General features: G+C 32.7%; 4 protein-coding genes across 7 annotated transcripts in view; 2 read left to right on the top strand and 2 right to left on the bottom strand.

Annotated features, from left to right (window-relative positions):
- Positions 1–1,524: 1,524 nt before the first annotated feature.
- On the bottom strand, positions 1,525–12,216 carry LOC128875800 (phosphoglucomutase). The gene is made up of 8 exons (XM_054121689.1): positions 9,835–12,216; positions 5,006–5,288; positions 4,121–4,559; positions 3,750–3,952; positions 3,469–3,670; positions 3,182–3,374; positions 2,932–3,115; positions 1,525–2,845 (listed from the first exon to the last, which is right to left on the bottom strand). Exons 2-8 carry the CDS (start codon positions 5,252–5,254, stop codon positions 2,621–2,623), a joined length of 1,695 nt encoding a protein of 564 aa, XP_053977664.1. The 5' UTR covers positions 5,255–5,288; positions 9,835–12,216; the 3' UTR covers positions 1,525–2,620.
- Positions 7,598–14,009, top strand: LOC128875799 (sodium-coupled neutral amino acid transporter 9 homolog). 3 transcript variants are annotated; one of them, XM_054121687.1, is made up of 11 exons: positions 7,598–7,963; positions 8,038–8,235; positions 8,533–8,701; positions 8,984–9,129; positions 12,098–12,255; positions 12,327–12,491; positions 12,576–12,635; positions 12,710–12,886; positions 13,043–13,245; positions 13,319–13,423; positions 13,500–14,009. In XM_054121687.1, exons 2-11 carry the CDS (start codon positions 8,075–8,077, stop codon positions 13,905–13,907), a joined length of 1,752 nt encoding a protein of 583 aa, XP_053977662.1. In that variant the 5' UTR covers positions 7,598–7,963; positions 8,038–8,074; the 3' UTR covers positions 13,908–14,009. The 3 variants fall into 3 exon arrangements, with proteins under 3 accessions (XP_053977662.1, XP_053977660.1, XP_053977663.1); XM_054121685.1 differs by having other exon boundaries at positions 7,600–7,967; XM_054121688.1 differs by lacking the exons at positions 8,533–8,701; positions 8,984–9,129 and having other exon boundaries at positions 7,605–7,967.
- A 153-nt stretch (positions 14,010–14,162) lies between these two features.
- LOC128875803 (ATP synthase subunit C lysine N-methyltransferase) lies at positions 14,163–15,485 on the bottom strand. The gene is made up of 5 exons (XM_054121692.1): positions 15,293–15,485; positions 15,090–15,182; positions 14,817–14,989; positions 14,551–14,739; positions 14,163–14,468 (listed from the first exon to the last, which is right to left on the bottom strand). Exons 1-5 carry the CDS (start codon positions 15,294–15,296, stop codon positions 14,316–14,318), a joined length of 612 nt encoding a protein of 203 aa, XP_053977667.1. The 5' UTR covers positions 15,297–15,485; the 3' UTR covers positions 14,163–14,315.
- A 6,808-nt stretch (positions 15,486–22,293) lies between these two features.
- The window catches only part of LOC128875734 (myosin heavy chain, non-muscle), a 73,648-nt gene continuing 69,387 nt past the window's right edge, over positions 22,294–26,554 (top strand). For both annotated transcript variants that reach the window (XM_054121593.1, XM_054121592.1), the window contains exon 1: positions 22,294–22,940. In XM_054121593.1, the coding sequence (XP_053977568.1) occupies positions 22,584–22,940 (357 nt within the window). In that variant the 5' untranslated portion in view covers positions 22,294–22,583. The remainder of the gene's footprint in view (positions 22,941–26,554) is intronic.

Genomic DNA, 26,554 nt, shown 5'->3' with positions numbered 1-26,554 from the left:
TTGTAAAGTGCGATATTGCTTAAAATATTATCCAATCTTCGATCACGTGTCTATGGAAAGTCATTCATTCATATACCTACAATGAATAATTAGTATTCAATATGATACAAATGTTATATGTTAATAGCTTTATATTAAAATCGGCAGTCATTGCTGGTCTTTATGACACTACTACCACATTACAACATTCATGTTACATCACAAATAGAATATAAGTTATTCTTCTTTTAAGAGTAACTCATTTTTAATATATGTTTGATCACAAACACGTATAAATACTTGGTCAGTTGAGTGACCGACAGACTTATTGTTAATTACATTTCAATTCTTTCTGATATAGTTTCTTTTTGAGATACAAATGATTAATATATACATTCATCGATAGGAAAGAAAAATTTGAGCATTCGTGGATTATGTCGTTTGCATATCTGTCTGTGGTGTAACTGAGAAATTGAATGGGAGTTGTGTCGGCTCAGGTCCCCAAGTATCCTTCCCCCTTTCAACTATTTACAAAGTTTTCCCTTAAATTCTTTCAAAAATTCCGTAGTTACAGTAGTGTTAGATATATACTGTTACAGTTTCATAATTTTGTTTCACAAAAATAGATTGCATTTCTTCAAACATCTATCACTGCATACTGCCATCGCTTTATATGAAAATGAAATAAATGTAACTAAAATGAACGATGCGCTTTTATAAGATATTTTATATCTTCTTAGAGAGAAATCTACACGATATAAATCGTTTGCCACGATTTACAATTTTCTTGAAAAGATATCTGTTTTCTTTAATATTCATAAGAATTTTCAAATCCTCTTGGAAATTTTCGTCAATCACGTCGATTACAAATTTTGTCACATACAAATAACACCAATTAATTTTTTAGTTAGTTTTACACATTTTTAAATGTATCCTATTCTATCAATTAATTTTAACAAGATATTCAGTACATTTCATAAATTATAGAGTTACGCAAGTTTATTTAAATTAAAAGTCATTGTATATGACAAAGTTAAATTTGTATCATTAAAAATTATATAATTCCATATATTTATATTGTACGCTATTAACATAATGTACCGAATATCCTATTAACGAAGATTCTCAATCTATATAAATATACTGATGATTTTAAATTTCGTTAAATCATGATACCAGAAATAATTCTCACGATTTGACGAAATTTGAGACGACACTTTCTACACATATGTGTTTCTTTTTAAGTTTATCGATTCAAATCTCAATTTTATCATTACACGATAGAACAGAAAATATATAGTTATCTTGTATATACTAAATAGACAATTATAAAATAAAATATTAGACGATATTTGAAATAACTATCGATATGAAGAATGGCTAGTAATAATGTACAGCAATAACATAAAAATCTACCAATATTTTCCAGATGAATAAGATTACTATCTACATAAGCAAATATACCAATCGACTTAGTGTCTATCTACATATGTATTTACTGTTACTCAGTTTCTTTCATAATAAAAAATACTGAATACAATAGTTAAACAAAAAATATTCTCTTTTTCAAATTCTATAATTTCGTTTACATATATCAGATTCAATTAATAGTAATAATTTTGCAATTTGTAATAAATGTAATTTTAAATAATGCTGTCAAATTCATAGCGACCTTGAAAGTTCAAATATTTGAAGATCAGTCACTATAACATGGTATGCTACTTTCAATTACAATTGAATTTACGCTTTTTCATTAACCCTCCGATGTTAATATCGCAATATGTTATATATACATACGTTTGTTTCGTTCATGTACAAGTAAAATTCAACTATACAAAACGTCTATTCAATACTTTTGTACACATAAAAAGACCTATATTGTAAATTGTCTCCTCCGAACGTATAAATAATGTGTTCTTTTTATTCTACATAAATTAACGTTAATTGTATACTTTCATCTTTCGATCGATTACATGACACATACAATTTAAAAAAAAAAACAAAATTTCTTAAAAAGATATAACCTAAAAATATAATTGAATATATTTTACAAATTTTTACATTATACAAGCACCGAAGGGTTAAACTATTTCCATCTTTCTGCATGCTTGAATACCTTTTGCAAACAATGCTTCCACATATAAAGACACGTGATCTTGGAACTACCGATTAATGAATTTACGTGTTTGAAGTCTTACTGCGATAACCATACCAGAGTTAAAATTTGTATAATAAAACAAGGCAGTTTTAAGTTTTATAGAAAAGTATGAAACAAGGTGTCATTTATGGTTTGAACATTGAATATTTTTCGTGAATCATTTGTGTCCTAACAATTTGCACCACCGCGATTATTGTACAAACTCTTAATTCTGCAATCGTACTTAATACAAAATATTGATTCGTACATGCACACTTCTTGTTTTCTGTGAATTCATATTGTGGATATTTATACGATAATTTGAATGAAATGTAATGTAACTAAAATACCGACATTCGTAACATCATTCGATGTGTATGTGAATACATTAAAACGTGAAATACTTTCGTTACTTAACTAATTTATGTTATCAGACAAGTTCACTTTTCCTTTTTAAAGCACATTTTGGATAAAATAAAGATCAACAATAAAGGGCATGTATTATTACGTTATAACGGTTGGTGCATCGCGTTTAGTAAACTCGCGCAATTTACTTAACTCTAGCGCAATATTAACCAGCGGCTTAAGAACTTCTTGAGCATCTTTCTTTATAAGTTGAGGATCATTCTCGTAGCTATCAACATACAAACGGATAGTAGCTCCAGAACTTCCTGTACCAGACAGACGGTATATTATGCGGGAACCATCTTCGAATAGTACTCGTAATCCCTGCCATACAAAATTATATAAATATCTCAATATTTGTGATATATCGCATTCCTTTACTATGCATAATGTACGAGCTCAAACAATACCTGTTTAGTAGCTTTGGTTCCATCGACAGGATCTACATACGAATAATTGTCACCTAATTTGACAACATACGTTTTAGCACCAGATGTTAATTTAGAACCCAGAAATTCAGGCTTTTGTATTTCTGTTTCAATGTGGTGCATCATTCTGTTCGCTTCTTCGGATTCGCAATTTTCGTAGTCATACCTAGCATTATTTCAGTTATATAGCACAAAACTATGCATTGATTCAGTTTTCCATATAAATATTTACCTTGTAAAGAAGTTCCTTCCATACGTTTCCCAATGATCTAACAATATTTCTTCTACAGATTTTCCAAGATTTGCAATTACACTAAGCCACGCAAGGCATGCCCATATTCCATCTTTTTCACGAATATGGTCAGAGCCAGTCCCAAAACTTTCTTCTCCGCATAATGACAGATGCCCAGCATCCATTAAATTACCTAATAATATGATAATAGCGATAAAATATAATTTGTATTGGATAAAATCCATAAACTCTGATGTGCATAAAATGTTACGCTTAAAATAACATACCAAAATATTTCCAGCCTGTGGGTACTTCAAACAATTTAACACCTTTTTTAGCTGCAACCCAATCTACAGCGGCACCTGTTGGCATCGATCTAGCATACCCTTTAACACCAGTCTTTTTGAAATATGGTATCGTATCCAAGTTAGCAGCTAATACAGCCAATGAATCTGAAGGTGTGACAAAGAAACTTTTTTTTCCCAGTATCTAAAGAGAGACAAATGTAAACATAAATTTATACATGTTTTAACTTTATTTTACGTGTCCATTCAAAAGTTCAATTTACCATGTTTCTATCTCCATCTCCATCAAAAGCAGCACCAAAGTCATATGGGCCATTTTTTATAGCATCTACTAAGTCTTTGGCGTATGTTAAGTTGGGATCAGGGTGAAGTCCTCCAAAATCTTCCAGAGGATTTACATTAACGATACTTGAATTATCAATACCTAATTCGCTACTGAATATTCGTTTTATATATGGTCCAGTAACTGTAAATGATTCCAATAATTATAATCTTTAAAGTACAACATTAACTTCTATTAAGAAGATTGAAATATGAAATGAAACCTTGTTTAAGACAAGAAACTTATATTTTTTTTTATTATATATGCAATCATGTAGCAATAATCAGATGTATGTTACTATATAATTCATACCTCCATTCATTCCATTAATAAGTACTTTGAAAGGAGGTTGATTGGCACTTCCTTGAAGTAACTTCTTGATAGTTGGGAAGTCAAAGATATTCTTCATATGTTCTAAGTAATCATCCACAGAGTCTATCACATCTACTGTAAATTGGTTTCCATCAACTTGAACAGTAGTACTCTGTATCTTATCTATGTCTATATTTATGTCAGATGCAATTTTATAGCTTTTCAATGACATGGTGATCTCATAAATTTTATTTGTGACGTTATCTGGAGCAGGACCGCCATTGTCACAATTGAATTTTATACCAAAATCAGCATTTGGTCCACCAGGATTATGGGATGCCGTCAAGACAATTCCTCCTTGGGTCTTATACTTTCTTATTATAGTGGACACTGCTGGAGTTGAAAATATACCATTTTGACCCACTATCAATTTTCTTACCTAAAGCATTTAAAAAACGTTACGCTACTTTTGCTACTCTTTCAATAAAACAAATGAAAAGTTGACAGTGGACATTTTACTGAGTGATCGAGTTTTATTAATTTTTATCTATCACTGTAAAATAATTCAATGTATAATTCTTATTCTAATTTTTATTCAACGTGCAGTAGATAAAATATCTTTAGCCTCTATTCATTTGCATAGTCTGACATTTTTCCTCTACTATTGTTATCATTATAAGAAACGTCTATGACTTCGAATATATCTATTACTTCTTTTCAATTTCATTTTTTTTATTGAGATCTAACTGTAATATGTGTACCCAGACAACAGAATATGAAGCAACATTTTCTCCGTTAGAATGACCTCAAATTTTTTCTTCGCCACCGTCATCAACGTATTCAAATCAAATTGAATGCAAACTGATAAAACGGGAGACAACTTACACCATTGGCTGCCGCTATTCTGATTATTTTCCCAACAGCTTCTTTCCCGTAATACCTTCCATCTCCGCCTACAACTAACGTGCTACCAGCCAACTGATCGCCAAGGGCCTGGAGTATCGCTTGAATGAAATTCTCCGTGTAGTGCTCTTGCATAAAAACCTTCACGGCTTTGCGTAATCCCGAAGTACCCGGCTTTTGGCCCTCGTGTACTCGGGTCTCGATTATTCTACTCGTCACCGCACTCGACATATCTCGACGGGATTGCAGTTCAACGGAACGATAACTGAAACAAAGAATACGACCGTCCTGCAATCTAATTCAGTCAACAGTAAGAAATCAGATTCGATAATTTCATAACACGTCCTCGGCGTCAGCTAGCAGACTGAACTTTGTCTGCCAATGACATGCAAGGGCACGGGTCACCATCTTGAAACATTGCGCCCGCGCTTTAACAACGACTAATAATATCGTTCTCCGGGAGTAGAAATTGTTCGAATGCGAAACAAATATTCTCATAGCGTAACATTGATAATCGGTCGCAAACATTTGATAGGGAATCTCGACGATAGAAGCCCGCATTGACGTATTGTTGATCTTCGCAGTAGCTTCCGTTCGATGTGAATCATACTTGGGAAGAACTAGAAATGGCAAATTAAATTTGTCTCTTGGGACCGGGTTGTTCATTTTTCTGGATTCGAATATTCGACGAATACGATTTGATCATGAACATTCGTAGTATACAGTCAGTGTAATACAGTCAGTCTAATAAGTATTCGTACAAAAACCAATTCAAAATAATACTTCTTGTATTTATTTTTAAATAAATTTTAGGGGAAGAAATAACTGACCAACATTCCTACATATTTTTAGAGCAGAATTTGCGTAAATTAAAGTTTTAAATTAACGTTTAATGTCGGCCTCTTATTTCTTTTCTTATTAATTTTATTTTAAATTGGTTGCTGTAAGAATATTTCTTACACTGACTGTATGAATAGTATAATGTAAACTAGAAGTTCTTTAAGTTCATCGTTCTTTTTCAAGCTTTACTTTTGTTTAAGATATTTCGTTAGCGATATTATTTGCAACATTTTTCCATTACGATAGAAGAAAATTAATGTGTTTACATTTTTCGACTGTAAACAAGCCTCGACGATATTGTCTTCTGTCGTACACTAACTCGTAGGATGCAAACAAGTATTTGTATTTACGTTAATATATAATGATATACAGGGTGTCCCAAAAATGTTGTAACACCTTGAAAGGGGTGATTCGGGAGGTGATTTGAAACAACTTTTTCCTTAGCGAAATTGTTGTACGAGGCTTCGTTGACGAGATATTAACGAAAAACACTGACCAATCAGAGGGCGAGTATGCCGGTGGAGCGGCCGCGGTAGCGTATGAGCCCGGACGCCTAGTCGCTCCAACGGTATACGCGCGCTCTGATTGGTCGCGGTTTTCCATTAATATCTCCTCAACGAAGCCTCGGACAACATTTTCGCTAAGGAAAAAGTTGTTTCAAATCACCTCCCAAACCACCCCTTTCAAGGTGTTACAACACTTTTGGGACACGCTGTATAATGATATTTATACATGTTTGTATCACAATTGGGGATAATCATTTCTGCAACTGTAATTCCGGCTGACGTCAATTAATATTGTAATTATCGAATGCAATTGGAGGACAATTACAATTAATCGTTCACAAATTTTTCCAACCTCTTCATACATTTCTCACAAACTTATCAAATTTATGTTTATAAGAAATATATAAAAAACGTAAAAATGTGTACTTCGCTCTAAATTTCCATATTCGAATATTCATAAAATATTCAAGTATTTTTGATTTACGTAGTACTTTCCGTTCGATATGAATCACGTAAAATGTACAAAACTACAAATCCAAATGGCAAATCATACTTGTCTTATCGTTCGAGTGTAAGATAAACATGTCCATTGTACACACTTTTTCTAGAATCTTACCCACCATGACAAATTTCATCTTATTTTTGTATTATTCATAAAACATTCGTTATTTCATAATAAAGAATGTGTACCACAATTTGACTTCAATAATATTTTACGGATTATCGAACGCGTGTCAGATTTAGGGCGAGATAAAGTCAGAGATAGCATTGTAAGAAAAAAAGAATGAACATTGAATGAAAGAAAACAATTTGATTGCGTACGGTGGATGCTTTTCTGTACAAGCCTCTCGTTCAACCGTTGCTAATTATTTATAAATTTCTGAAAAACAATTGCGTATATCTTTAATGATAAGCCTATTATTCTTGATATTATTATTATTATTCTTGATTCGTGTTTTTGTACTCTTTTTCGAAATTGTTTGATTGTATTGTAGTGTATTTCATATATTATAATGTATATGTATATGTATATATATGTATATGTTAATTTAAAAAAAAAATATATGATTGCGTAACAAACACGTATCGTGTCTTTTTATATTATATACGTTTCGGTGCTTTCACGCTGAGAGCCCACGAAAATACGTAAAAGAATTTGATTGTATGTTTAAGTAAAAATTACTCGCGCCTGTAGATGACCGTTGCTCATTACGATGGGCAGTTTAGTTATGAAGAAAAATGAGGAGGAGGGAGCTTGTTATGTCAAGGATGTCCGATATAAGTACGCGGGTTTACAAAACAGACACTTAGTTGTTTAAAACAACGGGTTTCCTGAAGTTTCAGTCACGAAGCGTGCGCATCAAGAAAGGTGTTGTTTTCAAAGCGATTTTTTATTGTTGATTCAATAATCGTAGTGTAATTTGAAAGTGAATAAATTTCCATACTACAAAAAACAAACTAAACTCGGAACCGTCGTTTTAATATATCATTCGTGAGTGTTTAAAATTGAGTCTGCAGTTTACTTTAAACGTTAATCCAAAACATGTTTTAAACTTTTTGTGAATCACACTCAGATGCGCTACTAATTGTTACAGTAGGTAAGTACACTTTTAAAATATGTAAATGAAATGTATTTCGTTTAATAATATAGTTCGTTTATTATAATAGTTCTGTCTTTGTGGCGCAACAAAATATTAAGCGCAACATGCATAAGACACCAAACGATTGGAATATTGACATTCATGACAGTGGATCTGAAAGTACACCATTACTTTCTTCAGAGTCCCAAGCGAGCACAGACTCTGTTATATTTCAAGACTCTGAAACAAGCGACTTGGAGTGTACTCCTACTAATACCTATTTCAAGTACTTATTTCAATATTATTATCAAATTAGTATTAAAATTAATTTATCTGTAGTATTATTATAAGTGACTTGGTCCTAGAAAAGAAAGTTTCTGAACAAAAATAACTTTTCAAGAAAAATTTAGATGCAAATTTAGATCCAAATAAAAAAATCGGGATTGACTTTTACAAAAACTTTCAATTTTCCTTTTTTGGGAAAAAGTCATATATGTTGTATTAACAAATATTGCATCTGATACTAAATAGCTTTATTATAGTATTATTAACAGTAATTATTTACTAGAAATGTTTTTTATAGTTATGGTAGCGTAGAAACTTGTAGCATTAAGTCTACTGGTACTGTAATACCAAAGAGACCGCCACCCCTTGCTCAAGATCACGCATTAGTTATACCACTATCATTAAATACGTCTTGTCCATTAAATGTAACACAAGACAGATGTTATGAAATTCATAATACTGATATGGTGAGAATACCACAAACTATATAAAATTGCATGTTTTGTTACAAGACTAATATTCTTATATTTATCAAGGTTGAATAGCTTATAGACATACAGATGTATATATAACTAGTTGTCTTTGTTAGAACCTCTTTCAATTCACGAGATACTCCAGTACAAATCATTTCATTTGAAAACAATGTCCTTAGTGTAAAAATGATGATAATTAATTGTGTCCTGGCATATGAATTTCATTAAAATATTAATGTAATTTTAATAAAACTTATTGTTCCTATTTTGTATCAGATATTTAATAACGAAAAATATGAATCAAACAGTAAACAATCTATATTGAATGATTTTACAAGTAAATTTTTATCTCAATCTTGTTTGCTGGAACAAGAAGCTGTGTGCAATGATATCAAACCAAAACAAAGCTCTTTAGTCACTGTGTAAGTATTATACAAAATTTATATTTTAAATATGATTAAATACTATTGTAGAATGAAAAATCAACCGCTATAAAATATCCAAGTAGGTAGAGGAAATAACTTGTGCATGACAAAACCTATTATTAAAGTTAGCACGGTAGAATAATGTAATATTAATTAGAAATTATAAGCTATCATGTTATCATCAATAAGGGTTCTGGGTCAATACTCTTAGTACAGCGTTCTGAAATCTAATCACATTCATAAATTTTTTGTTATCAGTCGCCAGACATTATTTTTAGAAAGATGATGACGAGAGAAAAATGAAATCTTGCATCAGAAATGTCTTCATGCATTTTGAAGACGATAAATGCGATGTATGCTTCTGTTAAGCTTCAGATCATTTTCCTTGACTTGTATGACGTATATTAAACATATGTATCAAAACTTTAAAGAAGGTTTACATAAAAAATGTCTTGTGTGCATAGATAACATAATTTTTTTGTCTGATTTTATAAACAGGATTACGCTTTATCTTTTAATATATCGTGGCATATAAGAATACAACATTTTTATAATTTTCTATTCAAATAGAGTCTAATTGAAGTAATACACATAAACTCTATCGATAAATTAACAAATGGCCAAAATTTACTCAACACGAGTTATTTTTGCCGATGACAAATATTTCATACTAAAATGATTACTAGAATGCATTGGACTCACCTGCTCGTGTCTAAATTCCTTTTGTCAGGATCCTACCCCATGATTAAGTATGAAAAATCGTGAAAACACCCAGACGTTTTCATGGTAATAAGTTTCACTACTATTAATCATCGTGTTTTAGATTACTATTTAGGGATCACGTAAACGGCAATTCGTTTCCACATCCTAAAAGCACGCGCCTGGTTAACGTACCCTTAGTAGAAAAAGAAGAAGGAACTCCAAATTACACATGTCGAGATGTTTCTAGCTTCATCGAACGTTCAACAGTTTTGAAAATTTTGATCTCTTGCGGCAACATGCTTTTAAGACATGGAAACGAATGGGAATACAAGGTGAACGCGGTTACCGGTAGCTCACGTTTCGTCGACCATCGGGTGGTTGTGTCTGCTGCACAGTATATTCACATTAGAAGGGGTTAGTGCTCCGTCGGTTGCCTGGGCAACAGACGACCACCCGAAAGGTCAATGCCCGTAGCTAGCTTCTAACCGTACCAGCCATTTTTTGGTTTTTCATTTCACCTACATATATGCTACTTTTTTTCATCTTACCCTTATGCACTTTCTTTAATATTAAAATAAAAAATGAACAAATTTCCCTTTCGCCCTTTTTCATCTTAGAAACATCTCCAAGTGTACACCGAATTTTTTAATCAAATTTTTGTTATATCTAAAGAAGGGTATGATGTAGAACAATCTCTGAAAGTAGGAAGGGCCAACTCTTTTTCGTTTTCGAGAAATAAATTTTTTAAAATAACTAAATTTCGATTGACGAGTGTCAGGGCCGGCGTTAGGGGAGGGGGGCGGTCGGGCAACCGCCCGGGGTGCCAGATTTTTGGGGGCGTCGCAGTCCGATGTAGATTAGTAAAGCTGGTATATATTGTAGTTAAACAATCTTTACAATCTACCTACAGATTCATCGTTTAATATTATTACCTTGTCTTCTTTTCTTAAAAATTGTAAGCTTCTGAAGGGGCACCACGATAATCTTGCCTGAGGCGCCAATATTGCTAAAACCGGCCCTGAAAAGTGTCTATCGTATCGGAGTGTTGAATTGTTAGAAGCAACGTAATGCAGTCGGTAGAGTACCAGGTTGCGAAATCAATCTTTTGCGCTCCTGGACGCGGTTCGAACCCTGTAGGAGTCACTTCATTTTTTTTTACGGTTTCTTATTTTTTATCATGTTTGGCTATGGAAACTACCTTTTTATATATATTAAAAGAGTATTTACAAGCTTTTATAAAAATATACGTCATTATACATAGTCTGTAAATAACAATTTAATTATTTCAAACAAACATTGCACACAGCCATTACATAAACTCCCTCAGAATGACATCCGCGTAACTTATATAAATATCTACAACAAGTAATCAGAACGTATTTTCATTCTAACACTCACTCATGCATGAGTGTATAAGTGTTTTCAATACGATAAAAAACATAAAAATTGCACGATATTTTATAAAATAATCTTAAGATACATAAAGATAGCTTCCATAACAAAATATGATACAAACAGAAGAAAACGTAAAAAAAAAATAAGTACCTCCTACCGGGATCAAACCGCGCCCAGCGCAAAAGATCGACTTCGCAACCTGGTAATTTACCGACTGCGCTACGCTGTTTTTATGATAACTTTCACACTTGTATGATCGACACTCGTCAATCGAAATTTAGCTATTTTTAAAAATTTATTTCTCGAAAACGAAAAGATTTGCCCTTCCCTACTTTCAGAGATTGTTCTGCATACCCTTTTTTACATATAAAAAAAATTTGATTAAAAAATTCGATGCACAATTGAAGATGTCTCCTTACTTGTCTAGGGACCCCTTAGAGTAGAATAAACTGATTATAATTTAAACTTTAAAAGGGATTTAATATTTATTCATTAAGAAATAGACACTTCAAATATTCAATTAATAGAACTATAAAATAATAAAATGAAATTATATCAAAAAATGATGAAGAAACAAATTGTACTTACAAACTCTACGTTACGAAAATTGTTGATATATTTCGTTACTTTTGTAGTTTGTCATGGTTTATCATGTACATATGTCGATAATTTTGCCAAGTATATGCATGAACAGAATTGTTACAACTTATTTTCTTATGAGTTTAAAACACATTCTACATCATTTATTTCTTCATAGAAAAATCATTATAAAGTAGATGTTTATATGATCGTCTTCTTTTGTCATAGTTGACATTTTTTTATTCAAGGTAGTTATAGTTTGTGCTCACACATTATTATATATTTATAGGTTTTCGATATGGAACACTATATTAGGATCATCTATGCTAACAATACCTTGGGGTATTCAAATGGCTGGTTTTATACCTGGTATTATTCTCATACTTCTAATGAGCGGTTTTTGTTTATATACAGCTTACTGTCTTCTTCTTGTACATAAATATCATGGTAAGAAGGCAACACAAAACATAATATTGAAAATTGCAGTGTAACAGTAAAGTTATGGCAATTTATTTAAGGTGGACACAAAGGTATAGAAGTGATGCAGCTAAGTCGAATATATTTAAATAAATCGGCGGAATATGTTGCTAAAATTTTTAGTATTACTGTTTTATTGGGTGCAACCATTGCTTACTGGGTACTGATGACTAACTTTTTATACAATTCTGTAAATTTTATATATGGTAAATACAAACTAAAGTTTTTATTTTTCGTCTAATTTACTAACTTAATTTCGTCAAAATTTACTAACATTATGTTTTTTGCAGATAGTATAATTGCAACACCAGAACATTTTGCAGCAGACAATGCTTCTCATCCCTCAGAAGGTACATATTTTATACATATAAAAAAAAGCTACTATAATTATTTTAATGTGTTGATATATTAATTTTAATTGCAGTATTGTGCCCAAAGAACACTATTTATAATAATACCAGTATAATCCATGAGAATACATACAATACTTTAGGACCAATTTGGGATCTATATAAAACAGTTCCCATTTTTCTTGGTTTATTGATATTTCCATTTTTAAATTTTAGTAGTCCCACGTTCTTCACGAAATTTAATTCCCTTGGTAAGTAAAACCTATTATTTTCTTTTTACCAATAGCTCCATTGCATGTAATTAGTTGCTTTCTTGATATTTTTTTAGGTCTCAACATACATATGACTTTCTCCTATAAATTTATGTTTTACTTTGTCAAATTATGAAAACTCTATGTATCTCGCAGGAACTGCATCAATCATATATTTGATTATCTTTGTCTTGGTGAAATCAGCATCATGGGGCATTAACATGGATGACACAGAGTGGGAAATTAATTGGTCATTGAAATCCTCGTTTCCTGCTCTTTCTGGAATGTTGGCAATGTCATTTTTTATTCATAACATCATAATTACTGTAATGCAAAGTAATCATGATCAAAGTAAGAATGTAAGTAATTTCGATTCTTTCGTAAATTTGTAGTTTTACAGATTTAGTGACAAACTATGTCATTATGTTGTAGGGAAGAGACCTTTCTATAGCATATCTTCTTGTTACGCTGACTTATATTATAGTTGGTGTAGTATTTTATATATGTTTTCCCCTCAGCAAATCATGCATCGAAGACGTAAGTAAAATATAAGGATATTTAACGTGTGAAATGTACCGACGAAAATGTTAAATGAAAGTTGTTTTCCTTACAGAATGTATTGAATAATTTTCAAAAATGGAGCGGCTTAACAGTCGGTGCTCGTATCGTTCTACTTTTTCAATTACTGACAGTTTTTCCATTGCTTGCGTATATGTTACGCGTTCAAATGCTTTCGTCGATATGCAAAACATCCAACAGATGCTGTGTCATTTTAGTTAATATCATTTTAGTATGTGTGTGTATTATGTTTGCAGTTTTTGTACCATACATTGGTACAATAGTACGATATACTGGTGCACTGAGTGGATTTATTTATATCTTTACATTACCAAGTTTATTGTATTTAGCAATTTTGAAAGAACAAAAAAAATTGACTATATTCTCGATGCTTCTGCATACAAGTATACCGATACTGGGTTTTTTAAATCTGATGGCTCAATTTTTCATTACAGAAAAATGAATGTACTTAATTTTTATTTTTAAAAGTACTTAAAAAATGCAGTTTTTTTCCTGGCAGTATATTTAAAATGTATGCAATGTGTTTGAATGTTGATTGTAAAATATATATGAATGAAGATTGACTTTCTGTATGAAACATTAGAAATATTATTTAAAAAATAGAAAACAAACCATGTATTAATTCTTTACCATAAGAATATTCAATATATTTTTACATAAAAATACATATATTAATAGGATATTAATACAAATAATATAAGACACAAAATATTTATTTATTCATATGTTACAAAAAATTTTACTAGACTGTGTACCACAGAATCTCGATGATTTGTACTATTTATAATTATATGATATTTATAACAATAATAAATATCTTGTATTCATACCTAAGAATAAACATATAATTTCATGTCCTTTTTGAAACTTTGTAAATCCAAACAGTATCAACTCCTTGACCAACTACTTTCATTGCACTCATACTGGGAAGTGGAAATCTGCAAGCAACTATAGTACAATCCTTTTGTAATTCTATTATGAATTTCTTTTCTATATCTTGCATCTGTAAATATTGTAGGACATGAATTACACTTAGTTAATAAGGAATGACACAGAAAGACATAAATAAAATCTTCTGAATATACCATTTGATCAACGCCAAATAGAACAATATTGTCATAATTTTTCAAATTATGTTTCCATAGATTCTTTTTTATAAATGTTGTTTGCGATGATAGTCCTGTAAATAAGGCTTTCAGCCTAGAATACCATACCAAGCAAGAATTCAATTCAATACCATGAGCTTTGAAACCAGCTTTTGCTGCTGCAAAAACCTAAAATATATTCACAGAATAACAATGCTATGATATATACATTTTGATAAGTTAATTTAAATTAATAAGTTAATTACTATGCGTCCATCTCCACTGCCAAGATCAATTAAAGACCCAGTACATCCCTCTAAGGCTTCCAATACATTTTGAACTTGTTGTCTAGTAGCTGGCACATAAGGCAAGCATATTTTACGAAATGCAGGGCTCACGAATGGAATACATATTATGCTGATAGCTGTTGCGATACCTCCTAAAAAGTAACACAAAAATTATACAAGTATAACACTATGTTTGATGGATTTCACAATGGTTAACGAAGACACTGATTTGATTCATTTTAGCTATATTACCTGTTATTCCAGTAAGGTACAAGCCATATTTTGAAACTTTTCGTGGTTTGTTGGCAGTGTTATTTAAGATGTAACTTATTTCATCAACCTCTGCTAAGTAAATTGACGATTGATTAAAATTTTTTAATATAAATGAAACTTCTTTTGAAGAAAATTATAAATACTAGCATTGTAACCTATAATTTATAATTGATGAATCTTACACATTTCGTATATTTAGTGTTTGTTAACAATATAAATGAAAAAGACCCCCTTTTACCCTCGCTACAAGTAGCCTGAAGCAGCCTGAAGTAGCCAAGTAACGAAGTAGGAGAAGTATAGACCACATGGATCAACGAGATAATTTGAGAATGTGTATCTTCATAAGATAATTTAGAATCTAGTAACGATTAGATGAACTAGTGATCCTTGTGGGGATCGACCATTCCGACCAATTATGGCTCACTGAGAAGTGGAGAGCGAAAAGGTGAAGCGCGTGAGAATCGAGTGAGCGCGCGAATGTTCAAATCGAACGCCAATTGTTACAGTAAAAAAAGGTGTGAGAAAAACTCATAGACAGGGTGTCCCAAAAATGTTGGAGGTCCTTGAAAGGGGTGGTTCGGGGGGTGATTTCAAACAACTTTTTCCTTAGCAAAAACGTTGTCCAAGACTTCGTTGAGGAGATATTAACAGAAAACCCCGACCAATCAGAGCGCGCGTATACCGTTGAAGCGCCCGCGGTAGCGTATAAGCGCCGCTGCTTAGCACGTAGCCATTCTAGAGTCGGTTGTGGCGTAGCCTTCGCTACAACAGCCGCTCCAACGGTATACGCGCGCTCTGATTGGTCGGCATTTTCTATTAGCTAAGGAAAAAGTTCTTTCAAATCACCTCCCGGACCACCTATTTCAAAGTGTTACAACATTTTTGGGACACCCTGTATGTAGTAATATGGAAAAAAACGTGGAACAGTTCTGTGAGAGAAAATAAAGTTCACCCACATTCTTGTGGGCAGTGTTGCAAGATGCGAAGATTTCCGACTGCAGCGCCGCCTGCGGTGGAGTAAAGAATCTCAGCTTATGATATCTCCGCTCTATAGAATAATATTCTTTGGTAGTTTCGTGCAGTGATGGGCAAAACGCTAGGCTTCGAATAAATCTCAAGTTTGCCGGTATATTTGTCTCGTTTCTTCTGTTGAACATTTTCCAAAGAAGGAAACGAGACAAACACATCGGCAAACTTCAGATTTATTCGAAGTCTAGGGTTTTGCCCATCTCTGGTTTTGTGTTATGCAAGTTGTGAAGAATTGGAGATTTTCTACTTGAGCGCTCCGCTTGCACATTGTTGGTACTAAATTACGCGAGCCTTTTTGCGGGATACCGTAACCATGGTGTAAGAAAGAACTGTCATTCATAGTGCTGTGTGAGTGCGTGTGGTCGGTTGTGTGCCTATCGGTATAAAGTAAAAAACTAAACCTTCACTTCATAAGCCCTATCGCTTCATCCTATCATACTGTTTATTCACTTTTGCATCACATATTGTATATACCTATACATATACAGGGTGTCCCACCTTAGTAATACAGCGTTCCAACTCCAAAACTATCGGCTGAATGCAAAATTTCAAATATGGAAATTGCATGGTAAAGTGGGATTCATATTTCAGCGAGTAGGGATTTTTGTTAAGTTTGTTATATAACGAGATATGATGGTCAAGTTTCGTTTTTCAAATGGAACTATATATTTTTTTTGATACCATGCGATAGTACTTTTCAAGACGAATTCATTAAGCTTTAATGTATTTACCCGATTTTGATTAATTTTCAAGTTATAATGCTTCAAACTTTGCTAATTTTCAAGGAAAAATCTTGGTTCGGTCCCATTGATGTGGTAAGCACCATGGGGTTCGTAAAATCGATACGGAGGGTCTCGCTTGGGATTTTAGGCCCAAGGAAGGAAAACAGGAAAAGTATTACCTACCTAGAAAATTCTCGGCGCTACAAGTAATGCATCAGTAGCGGTCAATACTTTTTCCGTATTCCTTCCTTGGGCCTGGAATCGCAAGCGAGGCCCTCCGTATTGATTTTACGAACCCCATGGTGCTTACCACATCAATGGGACTGAACCAAGATTTTTCCTTGAAAATTAGCAAACTTTGAAGCGTTATAGCGTAAAAACTAATAAAAATCGGGTAAATACATTAAAGCTTAATGAATTCGTCTTGAAAAGTACTATCGCATGATATCAAAGAAAAATATATAGTTCTATTTGAAAAACGAAACTTGACCATTATATCTCTTTATATAACAAACTTAACAAAAATCCCTTCTCGCTGAAATATGAGCCCCACTTTACCATGCAATTTCCATATTAGAAATTTTGCATTCGGCCGATAGTTTTGGAGTTAGAGCGCTGTATCACTAAGGCGGAACACCCAATAGATACATACATATATAATACATCGAAAAAATTATTGTCAAACTGATTATCTCATAACTGAACATAATTTATACAAATGACATTACAAAATAATTTAAAAGTATACATACTGTACGTATAATAGGCAAAATATACAATAATAAATAAACTAACACGAACAGATATAATGAAATTTAATAACTTTTAACACGCCTTTATATGTACATATTTATTGATTCTTTTGTCTTCTATAGATGTTTAATAAATATAGAAAGGAAGCAAAAAACAACACAGATTTGAATTAATTGTTAATTATGTCAATTATTTTATACGAAAATTATAAGAAAATAAATTTTATTCAATTTTAATAAATTGTTCGCTGTAACAGTTGTAATTGTCAAGTTGTAGTTGTCAAGTAAGTATTGGTGCCCATAATGTAAGTTAAAGCGTCTATCGAAAATGTGAACGGTTTATTGCAATTCGGATATTGAAAAATCCTACGTGTATCACGAACGAAAATCCTTTATGAGCGAAAACAGGGAAAAAATTCATTTAACTTTTTTACGTAGTATTTAATTCCCTGTGAGATTCATTTAGTGAATCTTTTAATTTTTACGAATAACGAATATTTATACTAAATAATACGAAAAATGATAGAACTATAAGAGGTAACTATTATTATTCATGAACCGATTGGGTTAAAAAATTAACCAGATTTTGAGACGAAAATATGAAATCTAAATATGAAGTTTCATTAAAATCTATTCAGCCATTTAAACGCAATTGTGTTAACAAACATTCGAGATTTCGAAAAAATCTATTTTTTTAATAGTCTCAAATTTTTTTTTCATTAGAAGAATATCAGTCGGCAAGTGAAAATGTCTGGTGAGTCAAAATCGCATTACGATGGCTCGTGTCGCTTGCCAGCGACTGGGGTTGCCGTTTGCCGTATACCGTCCTAAGCCTGTAACAATGAAGAGGAGTCCGTGATAGGTACAGCACGAGTAAGTAAGACGAAAGATTCCCGAACGGCAACCTTGCCGGCGCCGGCGACTGGAATCTCAACGTTTCAAGAGCGAGAGAGAAAGGCTCATATTCACCGTCCCTCTCAACTCTCGAAATTGTCCGAAGTCATCCGAAGCGCTGGGCTCACGTACGCGCGGATCGTGGAGTTGTGTATGTGCATGGTGGGGGAAATTCTCGATACTCCGGACCGGATGAAAACTATCAAAACTTCCTCACTGTACCGCAGACGGCGCTGCAGTCGGAAATCTTCGCATCTTACAACACTGATTGTGGGGATTGACCTTTACAACTCTCCGAGCAGTACCAATTGGTACCAATCAGAATCACGCAGTTATGAGTAGTTATTAGTTCTTAGTTTGGCCGCTTTTGGGACATGATGTCGCTACCGGTCTTGGAACGCATAATGGCGGCTGTTAGCAGTCAATAGGTATACAGGATGTCCCAAGAATGTTGTAACACCTTGAAACGAGTGGTTCGGGAGGTGATTTGAAACAACTATTTCCTTAGCGAAAATGTTGTCCGAGGCTTCGTTGATGAGATATTAACAGAAAACCTCGACCAATCAGAACGCGCGTATACCGCTGGAGCGGCCGCGGTAGCGAAGGCTACGCGCTAAGCGGCCGCGCTTTTACGCGAACAAGTGACTCGACGTGCATCGCAGGTATTGAGCTCTATCCTAACTGGAGTATGAACTGCGAGAGAGAGGTCGGTCCGAGAGAGATGCAAGATGAGTAGTTCAGGTGGTACTATCCTATAGCAAATTTATGTGTGGAGGGAGAATAGACTCCTCTTTGTTTGAATTTCGCGGCCCTCTAGGAATTATTTACAGATTAATTATGTACAGATTTGAACTTTATTTCCTTTTTATTTATATATAAAACGATAGAAACATTAATAATAATGATATAATAATGAAATAGTATAGATAATTTACATACCATAATTTAGATCATACAAATATATACAATTTAGTATAGAGTTAAATTTTATTATTTGTCACAATTCAATTTATATTGTATTTATCCAATTTTATGCGAAAAAGAATCTGAAAGTAACTCACTCGACGATGCTCAGCGATGTTCGGGTAGGTTATGTTACGGCGTACGTTTGTTCCCCCTCTACAAATAGATTTGCTATAGGATAATACCGGAACCAGCCATTTTGTATTTCTCTCGGACCTCCGTCGCCTCTATTTCTTCCTATAGTTGTTCACACTCCAGTTAGGATAGAGCTCAATGATCGAAGGACATTGACGCAGCCGTTTAGCACGTAGCCTTCGCTACCGCGAGCGCTCCACCGGCATACGCGCGCTCTGATTGGTCGAAATTTTCTGTTAATATCTCCTTAACAAAGCCCCGGACAACATTTTCACTAAGGAAAAAGTTGTTTCAAATCACCTCCCGAACCACCCATTTCAAGATGTTACAACATTTTGGGACACCCTGTATAGTCAAAGTGCCTCAATTTAAACAATTTAAAGTATTGCCAAAGTCACTAGATACAAAAATTTTTTGAAAAAGTATTGTATATATTTGAAACATTACATTTTTGAGAGTAAATAGGTTTTCTTATTAAATGTACTCGTTCTCAATAACAATATATTGTTATATGATAAATATATTCACAATATAATGAATATATAATTGATGTACTTTAAATTACCTTAAATAATAAAGGAAACAGTAATAGTATTGTTACATTAATAATAAAATAATAGTATTGTAACAGTATTGTTACAAATTTATTCAAATTTTCAAACATCTCATTTTTCGTTGAGATTTTCTCTATTAACAAAAGTAATATTTTTATTTATTTACTTAATAACAATACATTTTCAAAGGCTTCATTAACTGCTGTATTTTGCTCTGTCAATAGAAAATAATTAGCAGACTGTTAATGGTGGGTATGTGGGAATGTTAATATCCAAACTGATATGTCATTTTGACACACAGTATATAAAAAATTAGTTTATACATCTAGTAATTTAATGCGTGCATACTTTAATATGCACTACATACCCAAGGAGTTTTAAAATTACTTCTTATTATATTATGTTTTAAATATTGCCGCGCTTTACGCTGTTCTCCTCTGTCTCTCTTTCCTTTTTTAGTTACTAGTCGATAGAAAGTGATGGATATATTTATATCTGCAAAGTTTCGGCAAGGTTGCCTCCGAAATATTTGAAAGTGCTGGACATAGAAACTGCAGGGTCCTTTTCAGAATATTTTTACTTTACCACCGCAGCTGAGGTCTTAGAAATTAAAACGTTGAAATGATCATGTAGTTTATTAATTATTTAGTGGACTTTCTTATGAAAACAATTTTAATCGACAAGGCAATAATTAAAAAATACGAGAACGCGAACATTATAAGTTTTGACAAAAGTTTCACCCCTGTTAAAGTTAATTAAACACTCTGAGTTATAATATGGATAAGACAGGGCCGGCGTGATCTTTTGCGAGGCCGGGTTCAAAAATTTTGCGGGGCCTGAATTTACATTCAAATCCTACATTTAAATTTTACAACGTGGAATTATTTATTTACAAATGCTGTTACATATCTTTTATAAGATAAATATTAAATAATAATACTTTGATGATTTTTGTCACTCCTTTATACTGAATCATCGCTAATAAAAAAATGTCTTGCATCTGTTAATGGTATCATCATTCCGTAAAAAGTTAATCAAAATTTTCGTAGACCGCGGGGCCCCTCAAAATGCGAGACCGGGTTCCGGCGAACGCGCTGAACCTGCCTTGCGCCGGCCCTGGGATAAGCTTCGATCATATATGTGTACTTGAGACACGGCCTGTATGTATACACGGATCTACTAATCAAAGTGAAGCAAAGATAACGGGAAAAGATGACCTCATGTCACGTCACAAGATAATATTTCTGCATCATTCAAAACTATTTTATTTTGTAACCAATAATTATAAATAAATAACTTTACTCTTGACATCTGTATATTGTTTTTACTATTTTTCAAACTAAAACAAGTTATAAGGAAATAATATTATAATTTAAATATAATATTTCAAAATTACAATTTCTAAAATAAGTTATGATAAGAATTATTTAAAATTATAAGAGTTAAGATTAATAATTAATAATGCAAAATACAGGGTGTTCCAAAAATGTTGTAACACCTTGAAAGGGGTGGTTCGGGAGGTGATTTGAAACAACTTTTTCCTTAGCGAAAATGTTTCCGAGGCTTCATTGCGTAAATATTAACGGAAAACCCCGACCAATCAGCGGGCGCTCCATTGGCATACTCGCGCTCTGATTGGTCGGGGAGCGCGGCCGCCTAGCGCGTAGCCTTCGCTACGCGCGTTCTGATTGGTCGGGGTTTTTTGTTAATATCTCCTCAACGAAGCCTCGGACAACATTTTCGCTAAGGAAAAAGTTGTTTCAAATCACCTCCCGAACCACCCCTTTCAAGGTGTTACAACATTTTTGGAACACCCTTATATTTACTACAGACTGAACGACAAAGTTCCATCGTTACTTTGCCCTCGTGTGACGTCACATAGATGATTTTATCTTCGCTTCAAAGCATTTATCTGAAGCCGTATCTCTAAGTATGTAGTGGTCGAAGGGATAAGACAAGCGAAACAGCCAACGCATTCTTTTGTGCGCAAACAATTTCCGATTAAACGATTGGTCGGCACGTTTAGCCGCCGGCCAATGAAATATTCCCGTGGTACACGTCACAAAGTGATATGAGCGCTGCTACGCAGCGTACTTTCAAATTTCGTCCCCACCATTATTCTCGGCTTGAGAAGGAAAGAAGATGGCCGCGAGGAGCGAGAAAGAAAACAATCTCGAAGAGCGTTAAAGGTGGTAGAAGAACACTGTGTCTCGAAGGAGAACGAATAGCGTATCGTTCGAATCTTTGATAATTCAGGTTACTCGGTCCACTGTCGAACAATTAACAATCGTGTACGACGGGAGAACGGGAGTTGAATAGTTACATGTGTGTCCTTGTCACGAAGAGATCAGTCTCTCGAGGATCGTCCTTGGAATCGCTCGTCCCTGAAGCCGGCTCGAGGAGCTAGTGATCTCGAAAACAAAAATGGCGGACATCGACTCGAGGGTGGATCATTCGGATCCCGAATTACGGTTCCTCTCCGTTGACAGAAACAATTTCAATGACCCCGCTACCCAGGCGGAATGGACGCAAAAGAAGCTCGTCTGGGTGCCACACGAAACCCAGGGTTTCGTCGCGGCCGGGATAAAAGGTGAACGAGGTGACGAGGTTGAGGTGGAGATCGCTGAAACTGGAAAACGGGTCTTCGTCGCGAAAGATGATATCCAGAAGATGAATCCGCCGAAGTTCGATAAGGTCGAGGACATGGCTGAGTTAACGTGTCTAAACGAAGCCTCTGTGCTGCATAACCTCAAAGACAGATACTACTCTGGTCTCATTTACGTAAGTTTGACAGATTTTCTTCTTTACCTTTATTCAAACTGTCACGAGAACTTTCACGGTGTTTCTCCGATAAAAATTTTATTATTCTCTTTAGTTTCTCGAGAAACTGAGTGAATAATTTTGCGGAAGCTTGAAATTGATAATTGATATGTTATTACTGCGTAACTGTAGTAACGCCTAATGTCATTTACTATACGATCAATCTTGGTAATCTATAAAGTTGATCTCTTCTCTGTAAATCGTATGTTATGACTAATGTAACATTCATTGTACGTACACTGGCATCTAAATGTCATGGAGAAAATTTTATTTTGCGATTGTGAAAGTTGCATGGATGTACATTTCTAAATATATATATTATCACTACTCTTGATAAAGAACAAATAATGATAATAGATATAAAGATATTGGTTATCGTCATTTGCAATTAAGTGTTGAGATTTTTTAAGATCTTTCTAATAGTTTTAGTAGAATAATTGTAAATTCTAGTTATTGCTTCTGTAGTTTCAGTACTCATACTTGAGAATTTCAGTTAAAACGAATGTATTAGGTAAACTGAAAAGTAATGTCGTTTTTTATTACATTAAATTCAAACAGATTTTTAATAAATTTCTATTTTTAATCAGTTATGCATTCGCCATCGTTATCAACAGCCTTTTGTTATTAGTGTACAAATTTTCAATGCCAGATCGATAAAATCAACGAGTTGAGTGATAAACAAGTATTTAAAAACGACGTTACTTTTCAGTCTACCTAATATTTAAATGTATGTAACCTTACGGTTTGCTTCACCATTATAACATCCATTTGTTGTATTTGTGTTTTGTTGTGCATAGGAATTTAAAACATTTGGCCTTAGCCACTCTATCAGTTATAATATTCAAGTATTAGATTACTTAACTATTTAAGTATTCAAACGTCCTATCAGTAAACAATATTCCATTGAAAGGAAGTTCAGTTTTGTATTGAGCAGTTCTTATGTAGTTAAGTTCATGCTTTGTTGCTAAATTACATTACTTTGAGAGATAAACAAACATTTTATAAACAGTGTAGATTATGTTTTAACAGATTGAGCAAGAGTAATAGTATCAAATATTGGACATGTCTGTTGAGAAATAAATAATAAGAGTTTTTAATATTCGTACTTTCCGAATGAAATTCATAAATATATTTCAAATCTATTACACTTCTCAAGCATTTGTAATTTATAGTCCCATTATATCTGCATTGTCAATTATAGATTTACTGTTCGATCTGAAGTATATAATTAAAAGTTTTTCTTATTTCACTCGTAAGGTATACTAATATTACTAACAAATTACATTCTTTGCTAATCATATTACATTAAAAACTTACAATTAATCCGAAAACTATTTTTCCTTTGTACTTAATTATTACTTTATTTAAAGTATGAACACTTGAAAAACGATTGAAATGAAAATGCTTTATTGGAACGGCAAGTTTATGCAAGCAATAGTACATCAATGTTAATTTTGCATGTGGAGTATTATGTTTTTTCAGTGAAAAGATAAATCACAAAAAAAATATAATTATTGATGTGCATTTAGATATATGAATCTTTGTTTATGTACCACGAGTAAAAATCTCTGAGGAGAAACAGACGAGTCTATGAAAATGGCACTGACCTAACTCAAGCTTCCCGCTGAATTTGATTATCTCACAGTGTTGTGATTAAGTTTTTTCTCCTCTGCACGTCTAATTATAATTATCTGTTTCGCTATTTCTCGCGTTAGAGCGCATCATTATCATATCTCTCGAGTCTCGTGATAAAAAAAAAACCATAAATGTCATTTTTTCTCAAAATATCGTGACAGACACGATCATGTGTAAGAATTGAAATGGATTTATTAGACGTCATAGTTTATTCAGTTGAGTAGTTTATTTATTCAATTCTAATTATAATAAGTAATTGTCGGATTTGTTTTGTTGTAGAAAACAGTAATTAATGAAGTCGTTCTTGATCCTCCGAATAAAAAATTTTTATGAACAGTTTTTAGCAGTGAAATATTATTTCTGTAAAAGTTATAGAAAATATAGAAAATAGTTACGTAAGAAATTTTGTTAACAAGAAAGTTACAGTGTTTAGGCAGTAGAATACATAGTATTTGATTAATTAAACAAAAAATATATATATTGAAATTAATTATTAATTAATTATTTAAAAAAGTACAAGTTGAAAACGTGTTAATAAATTTTTTGTTTGGAGAATTATAAACGACTCCAGAAATTATAACGCCATACAAAATAAACAGTCATAAAAATTTAATGATCTAGAATTCTAACGGGCAATTGTAATTATTAACGGAGTAAGAACAAAGGAAATTTATTATATTATGATAAAGAATAGTATTCCCCTCGATTTTACTTTGTTAAATAAAGGAGAAGTAAATGTGTTATTATTTAAAAATATGTGTAAAGTCACATAATAAATACCGAATTAAATTAAAATTGTAGTGAAATTTTGGTGAAACAGTAGAAAGTAAAAAAAAAGAAAAGAAAAAGTATGAAGAAATGTGGAATTTCAATAGCAATAGGTAGCTCCATTAGGTTCTGTTTCTTAGTTGTTATCAAAAACTGATAACGCCCATACCATACGTAACACTGACTCATCGTCATTTTTAAAGTGCTTTCCTGAAGATTGCGGTGTAATTGAAAAATTTCAGTATGGCTAGGATAAAGATACGACGATCGTTATTTAATAAGGATCCAATTGAATAGCGTGTCGTCTATCTGATATTAATGGATGTAGCGATGTATAAAATCTAATAACATCCATTTTAAACAAGGGCAGATAAAAGGAAATGACACGTATCTGCATTTGTCTTACCCATTGTTATAGAAATTATTTAAAAAATAATTTTAGGGAATCTTTGTTAACATTGCAAGAGTAGACAGATAAGAAGCATAATTGCTACCTTGAATAATTAAAGACCTTCAAGTGTAGTTTCAAGTAGTGCAGTCTTCTATTATACTATATTAATTAAATGAACATGAATGACTGTAGTATAATGAGTATAATAGTTTTTAAAGATATATCTGAAATGAAATTAAAACTACAGATAGTCGGTATAAGTACTATTATTTATAATAATAATTCTAGGCTTTAAAACAGCGGACAAACCAAATTAAAGATGCATGTAGTTAGTACAAAGCATTCTTACCTAGACTTATTATTCCTTAGAGCAGTGATTCTCAAATTGTGATATATTGTAAATATATAAAATGTAAATGTAGTACGTAAAAATGTAAGAGAAAGAAAAATAGATATCGGTAAAGTTTAATAATAAAGAAATGAAGTCTTATGAAATAGTAACACTTATATTTAGTTAGCTTGTGCCACAAAATGTAGTCTGCCTAACATATTTCAGATTAGTCTCATATTGATTGGTATTAAAGGCTATGTTGAAAATAATCTGTATACTAAGGGAGTCATGGGTCTAAAAAGTTTGGGAACCTCTGACTTCGAAGAAAGTCTAGATGCAAGAATTATTACTCAGGATTATTATTTTAAATAATGCTTTTACTGACTATTGATTATGATATTCTGATAGGTTTAAAAAGTGAAGTGATTGTAGTGATAAAAAAAGAGTTCA

The sequence above is a fragment of the Hylaeus volcanicus genome, chromosome 4, assembly GCF_026283585.1.
Source record: "Hylaeus volcanicus isolate JK05 chromosome 4, UHH_iyHylVolc1.0_haploid, whole genome shotgun sequence".
Lineage (NCBI taxonomy): Eukaryota > Metazoa > Arthropoda > Insecta > Hymenoptera > Colletidae > Hylaeus > Hylaeus volcanicus.
The sequence above is the reverse complement of the archived record's forward strand: the minus strand, read 5'-3'. Positions and strand labels throughout refer to the sequence as shown.